The sequence below is a fragment of the Medicago truncatula genome, chromosome 1 (genome assembly GCF_003473485.1).
Source record: "Medicago truncatula cultivar Jemalong A17 chromosome 1, MtrunA17r5.0-ANR, whole genome shotgun sequence".
Classification (NCBI taxonomy): Eukaryota; Viridiplantae; Streptophyta; class Magnoliopsida; order Fabales; family Fabaceae; genus Medicago; species Medicago truncatula.
Genome location: NC_053042.1, coordinates 29,193,293 through 29,212,062, shown reverse-complemented (window position 1 = coordinate 29,212,062; position 18,770 = coordinate 29,193,293). Strand labels below are relative to the sequence as shown.

Sequence of the window (18,770 nt, the reverse complement as noted above, 5' to 3'; positions counted from 1 at the left end):
ATTTTTTTTGAAAATTCATGTTGGGTTTTTTGTATTACCATTTTTCAGAAAAGCATAAAAGAAAATGGGACAAAACATCGGAAAAAAAACGACGTTTTTATTTTATTGATGATAATTTCTTGAAATGAAAAGCCCTAGATAAGCTCACTTTCGCTTGGGGCGGGGCGAAAGGATTTTTTTTGAAAAAAAAGCATAAACTAGACAAATGCATTACTTGGACAAGTGAGCAACAAAAGGAACATCTATGGCAACCCAATTGTGGCTGGATACTCCTGGTGTTATAAAACCTCGTGGCACACTTTCAGGATCATCTTCAATGATTGCATGGATAAAGCCCGAACTGTGGAAAGTGCCCTTCTTTGCTGTGGACAAACTAGTAGATGGGAAGAAACCCAAACCTTCTCGGTGCTTGTTTTCTGGAAGCTCTATCAGCTTTCCCCAGCTTGTGGACCCCCCTGCTTGTATGACCTTCTGAGCATCTCTCAGAGACGAGATAGAGGCTTCATTCCTCTTGGTATTCTTATCTTCGATAGTAAACCCTTGAAAAGGTGTCCCTTCGACATCGTCTGCCCCAATGAAAGAGAAAGACGACAAATGACTCACCAATAAAGCCTCTTCACCGTTTACAGTTACTAGCTTCCCATTCTTCACAAACTTCAGCTTTTGATGCAGCGTGGATGTGACAGCCCCTGCCTCGTGAATCCAGGGTCGACCCAGCAGGCAACTATACGAAGCTTGAATGTCCATGACTTGAAAATTAACTTGGAAAACTTGTGGCCCAACTGTGATGGGTAGAACCACCTCTCCAAGGACATCCTTCCTCGAGCCATCAAAAGCTTTCACCATTACCCCACTTCGTCTCAAAGGTGCGTTTTGGTAAGCGAGTTGGGTATAAGTTGTTTTGGACAATACATTCAAAGATGATCCAGTATCCACCAGCACTTTTGACAAAGCATCGGTTTTACAATTCACAGATATATGCAGCGCCCGATTATGGTTCCTTCCTTCTGCTGGGAGCTCTTCATCACTGAAACTCAAGTTGTTGCATGCAGTGATGTTCCCTACTATTCCGCCAAACTGACCCACCGTTACATCATAATCCACAAAAGCTTGTTCTAAAACCTTCATTAATGCATCTTTATGGGCCTCAGAATTTAGTAATAAAGACATTATGGATATTTTGGATGGAGTCTGCATCAGTTGGTCAACAACCTTGTACTCGCTCTTCTTTATTAACTTGAGAATCTCATCAAACTCTGCACTTGTACCATCCCCATTGGGTTGATCCACTTCTTTGGCGATACCAGCATCTTTAGTCCGAACCTCCTTGTTTATTGTAGCATCAATCTTCTTTGGGAACACTATGGGAACAACGCGCCCATTTCTCAGAACTCTACTGTCTTCAACAATATTATCCACACTAGACAAAGGCGGTATTGGAACCTCACGACCCTCTTCAATCATGGTGGCATTGTATTTGTATGGAATGGCTTTTTCAGAAGCATATGGCAGTGGACCCGGTAAGCAGATCACCAGAGGGGTGATAGTTGACTTTCGACTGTCATAAAATACCTCCAAAGGTCCTTCGGGAGTTATTACACACACATCATCACACTTCCTTTCGACCACAAGCTCTCCTCGGTCTAGAAGCCCTTGAATATCATTTCTTACTTTCTGACATCCTCCGGAGTTCATAAGGCATATTTCACAGAGATCATGATCATGCTCAAAAAGGTCGACTTTGCATAACTTGGCATGTAACGGAACCAAGGGTGTTTTGATATGTTGAACATTCTGAATGGGACGAGTCTTTTGACAATCTTCGATCATGTTGACTGTTGCGGCACCATGATTCGGCAATGGGTTTGTTTGAACATTTGGCGCCGAGTCTGTGAAAGTTATTTTTCCATCATTGATCAACCTCTGCACTGTGCTTTTAAAGGCATAACAAGTTTCAATGTTATGGCCACGGCCCCCTTCATGGAAGTCACAAGTCTGGTCAAGTCTATACCAAGATGGTAGTTTTTCTGGGATAGGAGGAGCTGTTCTAGTTTGGACAAGGTTTTTCTTGAGTAAGCCGGGAAGTAATTCTGCATAGGTGACTGGTATTGGGTTAATCGGCATTCTTGGTGGTCGCGGTTGTTGTGGGCGTTGTTGATAAGGTTGTTGTTGGAAATTTTGTTGAGGGTATTGTTGATATGGGTATTGTTGGTATGGTTGTTGTTGGAAATTTTGTTGTTGGAAATTTTGTTGTTGGACATTTTGTGGTGAAGGATTTTGTGGGAATTGAGGATATTGTGGTATTTGAGGATATTGTGGTATTTGAGGATGGTTATTTGTTTGTTGAAAAGGGTGAGAGGTGGGTGTGATGGCAGCAATGTGTTGATAGGCTGGATAAGTTTGTTGAGGCCCTCCATGAGTCACCATACCGACTTCTTGTTCTTTCTTCCTCGGGAAATGGTTCCCGGTCTTCTTGGTCCCACTGGCAGGAGTTGTATTCTTTACTAAGCGTCCTTCTCGGACTCCTTCTTCTAACTGTACTCCCATACCAACCATCTCCGCGAAGCTCTTTGGTGTACTCCCGACCATCTTTTTGTAATAAAAATGATTCAAAGTTTTTAGGAAGAGCTTGGTCATCTCTTTCTCCTCAATTCGTGGGCTGACTTGGGCAGCGGTGTCTCTCCACCGTTGGGCATACTCTTTGAACGTCTCTTTATCTCCCTGAGTCATGGCTTGGAGATCACTTCGGTCCGGAGTCATGTCTACATTGTAACTGTACTGTTCCACGAAAGCTTCGCAAAGGTCACGGAAAGTTTGAACCCTTGTTTTGTCTAGGTTTGTGTACCACTTTGAAGCAGGGCCGGTCAAGCTTTCTTGGAAGTAGTAAATAAGAATCTGATCATCTTGGGCATACGCAGGCATCCTTCTCACATACATTTTTAGATGTTCCTCAGGGCAAGAACTCCCTTTGTATTTCTCGAAGTCTGGAATCTTGAATTTGTGAGGTACCTGCACACTCGGTACCAAACAGAGATCGTACGCAGTCTTCCCAAATTTCCCTTTTTCACGGAGGGCTTTCATGTCTCGGCGTAGTTCATCATACTTTTCTCGTAGGTCGCTTACTTCCTCGTAAGCCTCTACATTCCCTGAATGAAAGATAGGTTCTTCAGTTTGCGGGATTGTATGTATCACAGGTGCTGAGTAGGTCATGGTGGCTGGAGTGACCCTCATGGCAGGTAGGGGTACTTGAGCCGTGTACTGGTGAGTGGGCATCTGAGCTTCACAAGTGATAGGACGAAATATCTCCCCAGCAGTGAAAGGTGGAAACCAAGGCGTGGAACGTTGCGGAGCGGACTGCGTTGGAGTGTCAGCACATAGTGTCCAAGAAGAAGATGCCTCGGCCTGAGTTCTGATAGGAGGAGGGGGAGGTGCTTGTGATCGGGCCTGCGCTTCTGTTATGGCCTGAGCTTGAGTTTGCGCTTGTGCCAATGCTTGCGCTTGTGCTTGAATCTGTGCTTGAGCTTGAGTCTGAGCTTCCGCCATTGTTTTTATTAATTCAGCCATCTCGTCCATCCTAGTCTGCATGGCTGTCATTTCTTCACGAAGTACCCGATTTTCCTGCTCAAGATAATCCATCTTCTTCTTTACGTTTGCTCGAGTGTAGTGAGTACGGGTTGACTTGTAGATGATACGTGGGGCCACCGTATGAAACGAGTTGACCCTTTTTCTGGAAAAGGAAGTTTGTGTGAGACTTTGATTTGAGACTATGAAATGCAGGATGATGCATGATGTTTATGCAAAAATAGACGTATATTTTTTTTATCGAAGGACTTATGAAAGTATTTTTGTAAATATCATAGTTGAGAGTTCCATTGAATAATTCGCATACTATAAGATAATTCCCTTTCTAAACAACGAAGCCAAGGGATAGACTTTGCAAAAAAATAAGATAAATATCTAACTTAAAGCTAAAAACAAAAATAAAAGAAAAACTGGGAACTCTCAAGCTCTTTGAAGTAGACTATTCATCAGAATCTGAATGTGCATCTTTGAAGAACTCCCAACGCTCCCCTGCGCTGATAAATTGTGATAGCCTTGTGCTCTGAGCTCGGATCTGAACATTCTTTTTTACTATTTGTCGTCTCAACTTGTGAACCTCATGCTCTCGTTGCTCTATCTCACCACTCATAGTCTCCATCTTGAGCATAGCTTCATCATACTTCCTCTTCCAAGTAGCACCCACATATTCCGATCGGGCCAACTTCTCTTGACATTCCTCCACAGTTGCGGGGGCCAAGGGTAAAGCCGGAGCTGGGGTTGTTGAAGATAGGTATCTTGGCAAATGATATGGTAAGACCAGATCGGAAGCTCTATTGATGACCCATTGAGTGTAAGACCCCTGTAAAGAGTCTGATCTCCTCGCCAACTGGCTTCTATTGAGTGTGCGAATGGCATGCCATGCTTGGACAAATCTCCCTCTTTTGTTTGAGGGATCTTCATGGTTGAAGTAGAATTCACCCTGTAAGTAGATGTTATCTGGCTTAGCTTCCATTGGACATCCGAACTGACGTTTGGCAAGGATAGGATTGTAGCTGATTCCTCCTTGCGTACCGAGAAGGGGTACATTTGAGTATTCTCCACAACTGACAATGATGTTCGTGAAGTTACAAGTGGCACGGTACCAGGTTATGTCGGATGGGGTAAGGGACATGATTCTTTTGGGCCAGGAGAGATTTTCTGGGTTGGCTTGAAAGGAGTGGGTCTGAGGTAAGTGAGAGGTAAACCATTTGTATAGTAAGGGTGCGCAACCAAGGATAGTTCCACGACCTACTTGGGTTCGATCGTGAATGGAATGATATATATCAGCTAACAATGTGGGGACTGGGTTCTTTGTGAGGAAAATTTGGATGGCATGGATGTCAACATAGTTATCAATATTTGGGAATAATACTAGGCCATAGATGAGTAAAGCTAGGATAGAGTAGAAGGCCTCAACATTGTTTGTTTTGGAGAAATCGGAGGCTTGTTGGTAAAGAAATTTAGTAGGTAAGCTTGGGAGATTCCCTTTTAGGGTAAGTTTTTCTTTTATGAGGGAGGTTTTGAGATGGAGGGCATTTGCAATGGTGGCAGCTTTGGGAAAGGGTTCTAAGCCAGTGAAAGGTACCTTATCAAGTACGGGTAGGCCAATTAAGTGAGAGTATTCTTCGAGGGTAGGCATAAGCTGGTAGTCGGGAAAGGTGAAACAGTGGTAAGCAGGGTCATAGAACTGGACCAAGGTCTCCAAGCACCCCTTATCGATATTTGTCCAGAGGACACCAAGCAACTTCCCATGACGATCACAAAAATTCTCCAAGCTAGTTACTTCAAATGCAAGCTTCTTTAAGTTCTCTAGATCCAATTTCCTGAATGTAAACTTCCTAGTATTTCTTCTTTCCATGCCTATGATATTTACAAAAACAAGTATAAGCCCTTCGATATTTTTTGATGAAAAAAGATAAAATTATGAATGAATGCATGTATGCATGATTATGCGTAGGTTAAGCTCATCATGTTGGAGTTTAAAGGTAATAACCCCCATTTGGTAAGGACTATGGTTTCATTTGTACCTGTATCACGGGTTCTATCCAGTTCCCAAAGTCATCAACTACCTCCGAATGTTATCAGGTTACAAGACTACTCTTGATCCAATAATATCCGTAGGAAAGTTTCATTTGAGTGTAGTATCGCGTATCAACTAATTCAAGACTACTCTTGATTAGCCACCGCACTACGTCCTAAAAAGGCCAAGATGGGTTAAGGGTAACTAAAGGTCCTCAACTTCGACGGTCACTTGAAAATATAATGCCAACACGACTATTCATGCCAACATAGTTACTTTCAAGATTCCTCCATTGAGTGGGGTTGTACCACATGAACCTAAACACGAGACTTGACTCTCGGAAAGGCACTTTGGTTATACCACCGTCCTATCTTATGTTTCTCTCAAGCCCGGGTGTAGGGCTTTATCTCACCACTCATATTTAAAAGAAAGGAAGAAAGAGAGAAGGTAAAAGATATATACAATTATTTCCATCTTTATTTTTTTGTTTTAAGCAAGTTATAGCACAAAGAATTAAATAAAGCCAAGTTAGGCTCAACCCTCTTAGGGGGGGTCCCCAGTGAAGTCGCCATTTCTGTCGCGTCATTTTTTCGGAGATCAAGGCTATTTGATTAGCTTTTGACTCACTAATTTATTTCACGACCGAACATTTAATTTTTAAGGAAAAGGGGAAAAAAGTTCAAAACACCCCATATTGAAAAGATTTAGGGTTCGGGGGTTAGTTACATAAAGGGAAGGTATTAGCACCCTTTACGTCCATAGTACTCTACGGGAACCTCTTGGTTTTATTTAATTCAATGTGCTATAACTTGCTTGCTTATTTTGAAAAGAAGGAATTAATATGATGAAAAAGAAAATAGAAAGTGAGACCTAATTTATCTACATTTTTTATTGTTTGAAAGGACATGGTCCTCTGCCTACGTACCCGTGAGGGATCAAAACCTCGTAGTTCGGGGTAGAAAACAACGTTTGATTGGTTTTGTGTTTTTTTATTAGTTTTTTTGAAAAAGGTTTTAAAGATAAAAGCCAAGTGGCAAATAAGAATTTGTTTGTGTTTTTTATTAAAAAAAAAAGATAACTCGAAGTATGATTAAATTGATTGATATTTGATTGAGAAAATAAAATGAAAAAAAGGACGATCACTTGATTTAGGATCAAGGTTTATTATGGAAAAATGTTTTTTTTGTGATTTTTTGGTTATTTGCATGTTTTTGTGATTTTTGAATAAACATATAAACTAACGGAGCATAAAGAATAAAAGCGCGGCTACCCTAAGTTAGAAATATAAAATCTATGACTATTACATAAAAAGCCTATTTACATTCTAAGGTCTGCAATAAAATTAAAATGCTAAGAAAAATAAATAAATGCGAAAAAGAATAAAAAAAAGGTCCAAACACATGGTGGGGTGCAGAAAGCAAAAAAAAAAAAATTGGGCTTTAAGGAAACGAAACGGGTCGCGGGTCATGGGTCATGGGCGACCCGGTTTGAAGAGTATATAAGGGTTGTAAACCCTAAATTTCTCATTTCCTTCCCCTCCTTCTCTCTCTTCCGTCTCCTTCTCTCTCTAAATCCCTATCCTCTCTCTTCTCTCTTCTTCTCCGGTGGAGGTGAGGGGCGGCCGGCGCGGCGGTGGGCCGGCCTAGGCGGCGGCGCCGCCGTGCCGGAGCTAGAAGCTCCTATTTTTTTTTGCTGTTTTCACTCGACTCTCTCTCCTCTATTCATTTACAAACTTGAAATTTCCAGAATCAAAACCAACAACCCTAGATCTAAAAGAAAGAGATACTACTACCTTTATTCGTTTGGTTCTGTGATGTTTGTTTCTGGATCGGCCGCTTTGAGTGAGGTTTGCGATCTGTTTGACGAAACCTGTTGTGTAATAGCCCGAAATTGTGCTGCGATGCCGTGTTGCGTACGTGTGTGTGTACGTGTGTACGTGTGTGTGTTGTGCTGCGATGCCGTGTTGCGATTCCGTTTCCTCTGTTGTTCCTCGTGTTTTGCTGTATTTCCCGTGTTCTGTTGTTCTCTGTTTTTTTTCGTGTTTTTCTTTGTTGTGCAGGTCTCTACTTATAGAGTGAGTTTGAGGCTAGGATTTGTTACTGATGAGCAAAAAATCAGTAGTTTGTGGAGGAGAAAAAGGGAAATGCGTTTGTTTTTTTACTGGATTTGTTTCAGATGAGGCAGTGTGAACTGGATTTGGACTGGAACAGCATACGCGTGATGCTGTTATTCTGCACCTGGACCTTTTTTGGATTTTGGACTTTTTGGACTTAAAAAGAAAAAAATAATTAAAAGGATAATATCTAAAAAATAAAAATTTAAAATGGGAATAAAAGAAATTTAATCTAATCTTGGACTAAAATTAAAATTAGAGTTCTAAATTAAAAGATGGAAATAAATAATTAAAGGCTGAGAGAAGAGGGTCCGATTCGGAATTTTATGAGGTATTTCAAAATACCTCCCTGCCGAATTTTTCACTGAAATGCGAGTCTGGTCCGAGTTCGGAGACGTGTGTCAGTGGGATCTTAGGTCAAAATTTGGGGTATGACAACGCTGCAATTTGTTTTATACCTAGCACTTCTCAAATGAGATATCAATGACATTTCTAAAAGGAACACGAAAAACAATCACACTCATCGACAAACAAGCTAAAAAAAGGTATAAGTGTCGTTTGATAACGGCAAAGAGAGCAAGTTACAAAAAATACTTAGGCGGCCAATGGTTCAAATTTTGCCAAGAACATATGTTAGAGGTAAGTGATAAGTTAATTTTTGATCTAGAGTAGCCACTTAAAAATATGACGTTCAAGTCGTTTCCAAATAAAGATTTGGTGTTCATGATCCGCACTTTCAACAGATCACCTTAACTCTAATGCTAGACTAGATTATCTTCACTCACAGATGCTACTTCTTTGCTTGATTTCATTTGATGTAAATATGGGTATCAATCATTTTTTGGTAACTCTATAACAACAACACTCTTTTTTATAATTTTACATAATATGTAAATTCACACATCATTGGTTCCTTTATTGGTTCCAATTGTTTTCATCCTAAATATTATGTCAATTCCTAATCTCATAAACTGATTATATGCTCTCTTAATCAGCCCATACATATTTTATGATGAATCACAATATTCCATCGTGTTAACATCTCTTCTTTCGAAGATTTTTTTTATCGAATACATTATTGAACTCGTGTGAAGCACGGGTTTGGTAGTTAGTTAATTAAAAATAAACAATAATAAAAAAAAAGTATTTGCATCAAATAAATATAATGTTGGATTAATTATTTAATTAATTAATTATGGATTGACAATAATCAATTATTATAAATTAATGTTATAATTTATAATATGGTCTATTGTATTAAGCACTCATTAGTTGATGAATATGTATGATTGGACTATTCTTTCTAAATGGATCGTGATGGGTTGGACCATTTAGCTAAGCCAAATGAGAGGTCCCTGCCCTCAGCCGTTTAACTATTTAAACGTCATCCCATCAGACGATTAAACTATTGTGAATTCTTCTGGTGCTACACGGAATGAGGTTAGTCATCCTCTCATCCTTCCGACAACAGTTATCCTTCATGAACCTAAACATACAAGGTACACAAATTCTTCTTCCTTCTTTATTACTTCTATGTTATACCTTGTATCTACTGATTTATGGCTGAATTCTAGAACTTTTATCAATTGGTATGTGAGCCAAGTAGATACATGTATGGCTATTTGTTGTTTAAATCACAACCGTATTATAAGTTGCTGTAGAATTTCGAGCCCTAAAATATGGCATTAATTCTTAATCCGTATGCCAGAATTGTTTCAAGGGTTTTGTGAATAACATGTTATTGTAAGCAACTGATTTTCATGTACCAAATTGTTTTCGTTGAGAACGTACAAGTAGGAACCGAACTTATTTATAGGTTTATGGCTATTGTTTAATTACATAAATCATATTTTATTATTATGTAAAAGTCGGTTGAACAATATATACACCATCTTGATTCACGAGTCTGGTATTCTGTGTTTTGCCATATGACCCCAAATCCGTTTTTCTCATATGAAATGTACGGCACGACTACTGTGTTTCCCAGAAAGCGAATCGATAAGAATAATATGAGAAATAAACTGTTCTAATTTTGGATTTTGTGATGAACCCTATTTCTTTACATCTGTCGATTAAGTCGATAATTCTCAAAATTGATATATGGGTTCTTTTCTTCTCTCAAAATCGACTAGATCCGTACTAAAACCGACGCGTTTCACTGTGAAAATCGCAGAAACAACCGAGTCGCTCCGTGGGTCAATATCGACCCATTTACAGTTATGCGGGCGAAGGTGACCCGCTCCAAAACCAAACAAAATGGGTTAAACCAGATTACATTTCTAGTGACCCGGTTCAGTTTTTTTTCTTAAACTTGGCCATTTAAAAATAAATAAATAAAACTGAGACTAAGGCTAAGCACATATGAGGTGATTGGGATACTATCAAAAATTCCAGGGTTTATTTTATGACAACTAATTATTATTTATTATATTCTGGTCATTTTGGAATTTGTTTTGACACTAGATATTTTATACGGGGACAATTAAAATATATTCTAAAGCAATTATATTCTCACATATTTATTGTGAAAATTTTATGAACATTCTTTACTCTTATATGACACTTGAGAAATAATCTCACTCTTTTAAATTTGAGTTTAATGTGTCAATGAGGAATTTTTTTTCATCCCCAATTATCTAGTAAATATTAGTATATTATTTTACACCCAAAATATATTTAACAAGATTTGATTTATTCAGTACCCTTAGTTTGGGATTTAAATTACCTTATAAAATTTCTATATATTTGATGTAAATTAATATGATAATCATATACTCTTTTAAATCATATATTCTCTATATTTGAGTCTAAAATATTCTATGTGAAAATATTTTTTATAGTAATAACACTTATGAAAAAATATTCTTTTAAAGTGTTATGATTATGAAAATTCTTAGACTCTCTTATATATTCTTGCATCAAATATTCTATATAAATTACTATATTTTGGGATTTGTTGATACCCTCAACTATTTATTAAGTAAAGAAAATTTGACTATTATAGCATATATATTATTGATTTATGGGTTTCAAAATTTTGTTAAATCTTGAAAGGATCGTATCAATTAAACTGAGAATATTTCTTTCAAAATCATATATTCTCAATATTTGCGCCTACACTATTTTAAAATTTCTCTCTTACATTAGTAACACTAACTATCTTGTTAATTTATAGAAGGCTCAATTTTATTAATTCTTATGCCAAATATATTGAATTTAATATTTATTCTTTCTTTCATATTGTTTTAGCATAAAGATCCAAAATATTATTCATTCTACTCTTTGCTGTGCAATTGTAATATCCTATATAAAAGTGAAATCCTTTTTCCATAATATTCTAAATAGAACTCTATAATTATTATATAGTATTACTATAATACTCCATGTTGTATTTATATTCTAATTCTAATTTAAATTAGAGGGAGTGTTGAAAAATTTATTCTAAGAGTTCTACTCTCGATAAAATAGAAAACTAATTGACACACGTGTATTCTAAATAATAGCTCTTGGTATTATACTATTTCATATAGATAAATTCTAAAGTCATATTTATGATGTGCTAATTTAAAATATTGTTAAGCACATTTTTCTATTATTTGAATATGACCAAAGTTGAGTAAATTAAGTACAATTGTTTATGCATGATATTATTGTATCATATTCTCTTAAGCATAAACATTATTGATTTGTATAATTGCAATCTCATCTATCGTGGATACAATTATGCGAATTTTGTTAAATAGATTAGCATTATATTGGTAATAGTCATACCCTATCGGTGTGTTGTTATTAATATAATTGTTATTATTCAATGTACCTAAAATGTGTATACTTATGTCAATTATAATTAGAATACTCTATCAATGTTTAAATTTTTAAGACATAAGAATCGTACATTGTGATGATATAGTTCTTACATATTATTCTTAAGATCTCGAATTGGATTAGAATAAGTAAGTTACTCTATTAAAAGACATGTAGCAAACTATATAAATTTTGCAATCCAATATTATTCTAATTTTTGAATTAAATTTCTATTTAAATGTTATTTTTGTATATATATATATATATATATATATATATATTTTGGATTGCTATTATCCCTTTGTTGTGTGAATGACGGACATACCCTATCGGTGTGACGTTACTTAACATATCATTATGTGATAGAGAAATAATTGAATATTTTATTCAAAATATCTTTCAAACTTTTTAATTCATCTATCATATTCTATTCTCTATCAAGTGGGAGAATCTTTGCTATGTATTATGTAACGTGATGGATATACCCTATCGGTATGACATTACTAAACATAATCATCCTTTTATGGGTAAGAAAAATACCTTATTAGTTTAACTATTATTCTCATCAAGTGGAGAACATATAATTCTTCAACAAGCGAGGAAAATTCTACATGTCAATTAACTATATCTTATAAACAAATATATTATTTGTTTCATAACTCTAGATATAAAATTATTGTAGGGACTTATATTGAGGATATTAATTATAGTCTTTTCTTATAAATTATTATATACTTCCATATCCTTTTATATTATTGTAAACTTATTTTGTAAAAGCCATATGTCAAAATCCTAAAATTCTTAACAACTTTGTTGAGAAAAATTTATTTATTCCACTATTCTAAATAATTATAAATGGTATATTTGGGATATTTAATTTTACTATATTTTGACATATTTTATATTATTGTTATTCTTTAATATTTATGGAAGCTTGTGACTATTTTCTATTATATCCTCAATAATAATAAAATATAAGTCTTATGTATTTCCGCTGCGTGTAACCTAATTTTTTTCTCAAATGTGTGTAACTATAATTGTAGCATTTGAGTTTTGAGTGAGCTGCTAAAATTGTGAATAGAGTCTCATATCCTATTTTATTATAATACTAGAAACTTATCTCACTCATATGATGATAAACCTTTTACATAAGCATCATACTCTGTCATATTAAGGTTACTATATTTATAAAATTCTTTGAAATTTTAATTGTGAAAAGGAGATCTTGTGTTATAAAATTCTTAAATGAAAATTTACATTCTCCTTAATTCTAAATGCATAATATGTGGTTAACTACGAAACTCAATTCTTGATAATATCTGTCATTGATAAAATATGTATTTATGGGGGTTTCATACTATCCTTGAGTTACCACTTGTGTTAATAATTCTGCTATGTTCATGTACAAAATATGTGGTTGAGTTCATGAAACTTTATTAGTTAAAATTATGTAACCACTTATGTTAATAATCTTGCACTAGTAATCAAGTATCCCACTGTTGAATATTACATTATAATATTTATATCAGTGATCACTAATGAGAATCTCACTTACTCTTATTTGTATATATGTGGGATCAGTGGGAGTGTGTACACAACACTATGTATTATGAGCTCAAATGGAAAATCTCACTCTTGTTTATACATATGTGAGATCAAGATAAATGTGTACACAATATTATTCTCATCGTTGTCATATACTCTTGTGCACACTATAAAATATGGCATAGCCTAAGAAACTGTAAACTTTAGTCTGATTCTATTATATTGAGATATATATTAAAATTCTTTTAATATCTCAATAAGCATCATAATTGAATGCTAAAGTCAATTTTGTTGGAATATGCACAATAACCTCTCAGCATGCAAATATATATTGTGCTTCTCTTTACCAACGTTCCACATTTTATGAGGTTATAAATAATAAGTACAATGTATAATATCAATACTCCTATCGAGTATGATATTGTGTTCTTGTAGTACTTACAATTTGAGATAATCATAAATGTTCGTTCATTATTGACATTTTAGTGGCCACATTAATCCACATCTTTTCTTTAAACTAAGTGTCTATGTTAATCCATTTTGAAGATTCTTGAATTTTCGATTTCTTTATGGATTTTCATAGTCACATTTTTTCTAAAACGTGGATTAATTGAATGTCGTAGAACATTTATCGATTTAGACTAAATGTAATTACTCTCTCTTTATAGGCTATCCCTATAAGTAATTACTATTCTTATACCTTTGTGGATATATGACTTTTATAGAATTAAAAACTCATTGGCAGAACCACTAACCACATACTTATATAAATGAGTATTGTAACTCATAATGATTTGATTAAGTCTATGATATTTTGGGTTAGTGGGAGTTTGTTATAGCATTTTTAAAATGCTTGAGCCATTCTTTATTGACACATTCTTTTAATTCAAGTGTCTCACAATAAATTCATCATTTGTTAGAAAAGGGAGTCTTTGACCTGTATGATTTGTTTTCCCTATCGGATTCAATTTCTGCAGTATTAAAGTTTACTTCTATTTCGAATTAGTGCTTTGACCATACATATATTTTAAAGTTAAAACTTTATATTCTTTTAGTAATTGAGTATTGTCATCCAAGTGGGAGATTGTTGGATTAATTATTTAATTAATCAATTATGGATTGACAATAATCAATTATTATAAATTAATGTTATAATTTATAATATGGTCTATTGTATTAAACACTCATTAGTTGATGAATATGTATGATTGAGCTATTCTTTCTAAATGGACCGTGATGGGTTGGACCATTTAGCTAAGCCCAATGAGAGGTCCCTGCCCTCAGCCGTTTAGCTATTTAAACGTCATCCCATCATACGGTTAAACTATTGTGAATTCTTCTGGTGCTACACGGAATGAGGGTAGTCGTCTCTCTCATCCTTCCGACAACAGTTATCCTTCATGAACCTAAACATACAAGGTACACAAATTTTTCTTCCTTCTTTATTACTTATATGTTATACCTTGTATCTACTGATCTATGGCTGAATTCTAAAACTTTTATCATATAATTCTCATAAAAAAAAAAGTATATGTATGTTTTTTTTTTTTTACTAAAGAGGAGATATAATTCCCACAACTAACACTATCCATGTTATAACACTACACATACACAATCCATCCATGATTTAATAATATAACTCACTCTCACTCTCTCTCAAGCATTCAACACTCGAAAATCATTGATAAAGATATATACCAACCGGAAAATTTCAATAGTTAATTAACCAGATATAAAAGAACACGTATATCAAACAATTAATAAAAATGTTATTATAACTTTTAAAATAAACATGAAATAAAACATAGAATATTTTGTCGGTCTGGTTGGAATTTTATTTTTTATTTTAGAATAGATAGATAACATACCAATGATGAAAGGCATAGTGATAAGACCACCCTTGCTCCTTTGTGGTTGAGAAACCATTTCATCAGCATCACCTGAACATTGAACTTCCTTGTCCACTTTTTGGTTGGTATATTCATCATCTGGATCTTCTTCTTGTTGCAATGGAACATATATAGACATAGTCATAGTAGAAATGGAAGATGAAGATTTATTAGACTGAAGTTATATGAGTGCTTGTGAAATGCAATAGTTTGGAGTTTGGACAATCACTTTGTGTGTTCAAATGGTATCACATCTTAGCTAAAAGTGCATATATATGGCGTGCATTCTGTTACGTACTCTCTCAGTCAAATTTAATACTCTCCCTATCAAATTAAATGTCTTTTAACTCTTTATAAAATATCTCTGCATTTTTGGTGAATTTATGATTTCCTTGTTATTTTGCTTTGCTTTATTTTAGTAGTTTGTATCGGGTGTGTTTGGTATTTGAAAGTGACTTGGTTTAGTAGTACAGTATTTTGAGTAATTGGATTATAGCGGCTTTAGCTAAATTCAGCATCCTCTTGGCCTTACAAGTAAAATTTCAAACAATAAAAATAACCGAACCCTATCCTCTCTCAATCTCTGCTCTTCCATTCTCTTTGACATCTAGTGTACGTTGGCGCCTTTTCAAGTTGCCATTCCATGTATACGACACTTCTCTATGCGCGATTTCATCTCTGACAAGACTCTTCTTTGTGTGCGATTCCTTGTCCAACGGCTAGACCTCTTCTCGAGGGTGGCTCACTTGCTTGAGCTAAATGATGGATTAAATAAGGGATTGAAAGAGTTAAGAAATTAAAGCAATTAATTTATTAGCATTTTATATTAAAAAAAAAAAAAAAAAGACCCCTTCTCTATGCACAGCAACGTCATTTGGCGCGGTCCAATCTCCAACACAATGCAACTTTTACCTAAGATAATCTTATAATGTTTTCGCTCGATTACATTGTTGAAGTTGTTTGTAGTTTGTTGTTAGTCTCATATCGCTCAGGATCATAGGTTGTTGAATGTATAAATATGTTTGAGTATCCTCATCCTTTGAGTGAGCTTTTGGGATGAGATTTAAGTCTATTTAACATAAATCACATCCTCTTGAAGCTGCATTTTGAGAAGAGATTTAAGTACCATAAATCACCTCCTCCTTGAAGTTGCATTTTTATTAAAAACTATTCAAAACAACTTCTCATTTTAATCATGTTTTTAAATTTTATTATCCTAAAAATGTCGTGTTCAAAGTTAAAAATGATTTTTTATGATACGATATTGAAACAAACTAATTCTCATATGAACATTTCTTTGAAGTAAATCTGTGTTAAAATAATTATAGCAAAGAAATGATACACTATAAAAAATCTGATATAATTTATAATTTAATGCACTCGGAGTGTTAAAATAATTAGGCTTAATTACACTTTTGATCCTCGCATTTTGACGAGCTCACGAAAATGGTCTTGCCTCTTTCAAATCGAACAAAACAGTCTCTAAACTATATGTTTTTTGCAGTTTTGGTCCTTACCCCCTATTTGGCCTCCTAAAACGCTGATGTGTCCAATTTTTTAATGATGTGGCCAAAATTTCCAACATGGAAAATGACATTAGCTTTTTCATCAAAATGAGTTTAAAAATTTGAAAAAACATTTTAACATTTCAAAAATTAAAATTTCTTCAATTTTTTCTTCAGAAATTAAAAGTAATAGAAATAAAAATTGAAATTATATAAAGTGGGTTAACGGATAAAAACCCTAGTTTTCCAAAATTCCCAAATTGATTTATCTCCTCCTCCTTCTTCTTGCTTCATTCGATCCTTCCGTTCCTCTAAACTATGGGTGGCAAAGTGGATGGATTGGATGGATATGGATTTGGATCCTAATGGATTGATCAAAAAAGGTCCATTAGTCCATTACAATCCACTATTATTTTTTCTTAAAAAAAACCATCCAGTCCATCCAATTAGAATAAAGTTCATCCAATCCATCCATTATTAGATTTTAATGGATGGATAATCCATCCGATCCATAAATCAAAGTGTATAATTTTTTAAAGTGTATTATTTTTTTTATAGGTGAATTATTTTTTTTAAAGTGTATTATTTTTTTTTGATAGGTGTATTATCAAAAAAACTTATCTTATACAAAAAAACTTATTACGATCTCTTTTTAAAAAAACAGCTTATTTATGCAAAACAACTTATTAGGATCTCTTTTGAAAAACAGCTTATTTATGCAAAACAACTTATTTATGCAAAACAACTTATTATGATCTCATTTTCAAAAACAGCTTATTCAAAACAGCTCATTTAAGCAAAACAACTTATTTTGATCTCATTTTCAAAAACAGCTTATTCAAAACAGCTTATTTATGCAAAACAGATTATTTCGATCTCATTTTCAGAAACAGCTTATTCAAAACAGCTTATTTATTAAAAATTGCTTATTATGATCTCATTTTCAAAAACAGCTTATTCATGCAAAACAACTTATTTATGCAAAATAACTTATTTCGATCTCATTTTCAATAACAGCTTATTCAAAACAGCTTAATTATGCAAAATAGCTTATTATGATCTCATTTTCAAAAACAGCTTATTCAAAACAACTTATTTATGCAAAACACCTTATTTCGATCTCATTTTCAGAAACAACTTATTCAAAACAGCTTATTCATGCAAAATAGCTTATTATGATCTCATTTTCTAAAACTGCTTCTGCAAAACAGCTTAATTATGCAAAACAGTTTATTATGATCTCATTTTCAAAAACAACTTATTCAAAACAACTTATTTATGCAAAACAGCTTATTTCGATCTCATTTTCAGAAACAACTTATTCAAAACAGCTTATTTATGCAAAATAGCTTATTATACGATGTTTCGAATAAGCTGTTTTTAAAAATGAGATCGTAATAAACTGTTTTTCATAAATAAGTTGTTTTTAAAATGAGATCGTAATAAGCTGTTTTGCATAAATAAGTTGTTTTGAATAAGCTATTTTTGAAAATGAGATCATAATAAGCTATTTTGCATAAATAAGCTGTTTTGAATAAGCTGTTTCTGAAAATGAGATCGTAATAAGTTGTTTTGCACAAATAATTTGTTTTGAATAAGTTGTTTTTGAAAATGAGATCATAATAAGCTGTTTTGCATAATTAAGCTGTTTTTGAAAATGAGATCATAAGAAGTTGTTTTGCATAATTAAGTTGTTTTGAATAAGCTGTTTTTGAAAATGAGATCATAATAAGTTGTTTTGCATAAATAAGTTGTTTTGAATAAGCTGTTTTTGAAAATGAGATATTAATAAGCTGTTTTGCATGAATAAGCTATTTTTGAAAATGAGATCATAATAAGTTGTTTTGCATAATTAAGTTATTTTGAATATGTCGTTTTTGAAAATGAGATCGTAATAAGCTGTTTTGCATAAATAAGCTGTTTTGAATAAGCTGTTTTTGAAAATGAGATCATAATAAGCTATTTTGCATAATTAAGCTGTTTTGAATAAGCTGTTACTGAAAATGAGATCGAAATAAGCTGTTTTGCATAAATAAGTTGTTTTTGAAAATGAGATATTAATAAGCTGTTTTGCATAAATAAGTTGTTTTGAATAAGTTGTTTTTGAAAATGAGATCATACTAAGCTGTTTTGCATAAATAAGCTGTTTTGCATGAATAAACTATTTTTGAAAATGAGATCATAATAAGCTGTTTTTCATAAATAAGTTGTTTTGAGAATGAGATCGTAATAAGTTGTTTTGCATAAATAAGTTGTTTTTGAAAATGAGATATTAATAAGCTGTTTTGCATAAATAAGCTTTTTTATTTAAATAG

At 33.8% G+C, this 18,770-nt stretch overlaps 1 protein-coding gene across 2 annotated transcripts in view; it reads right to left on the bottom strand.

Moving 5' to 3' along the window:
• The window catches only part of LOC25480702 (protein NRT1/ PTR FAMILY 1.1), a 58,033-nt gene that overhangs the window by 11,930 nt on the left and 27,333 nt on the right, over positions 1-18,770 (bottom strand). The window contains exon 1 of one of the 2 annotated variants that reach the window (XM_039827148.1): positions 14,930-15,240. The exons of the other annotated variant lie outside the window; for it this stretch is intronic. Within the exon in view, the coding sequence (XP_039683082.1) occupies positions 14,930-15,095 (166 nt within the window). The 5' untranslated portion in view covers positions 15,096-15,240. Of the gene's footprint in view, positions 1-14,929; positions 15,241-18,770 lie in introns of those variants that run through there. 2 annotated transcript variants of the gene reach the window in all.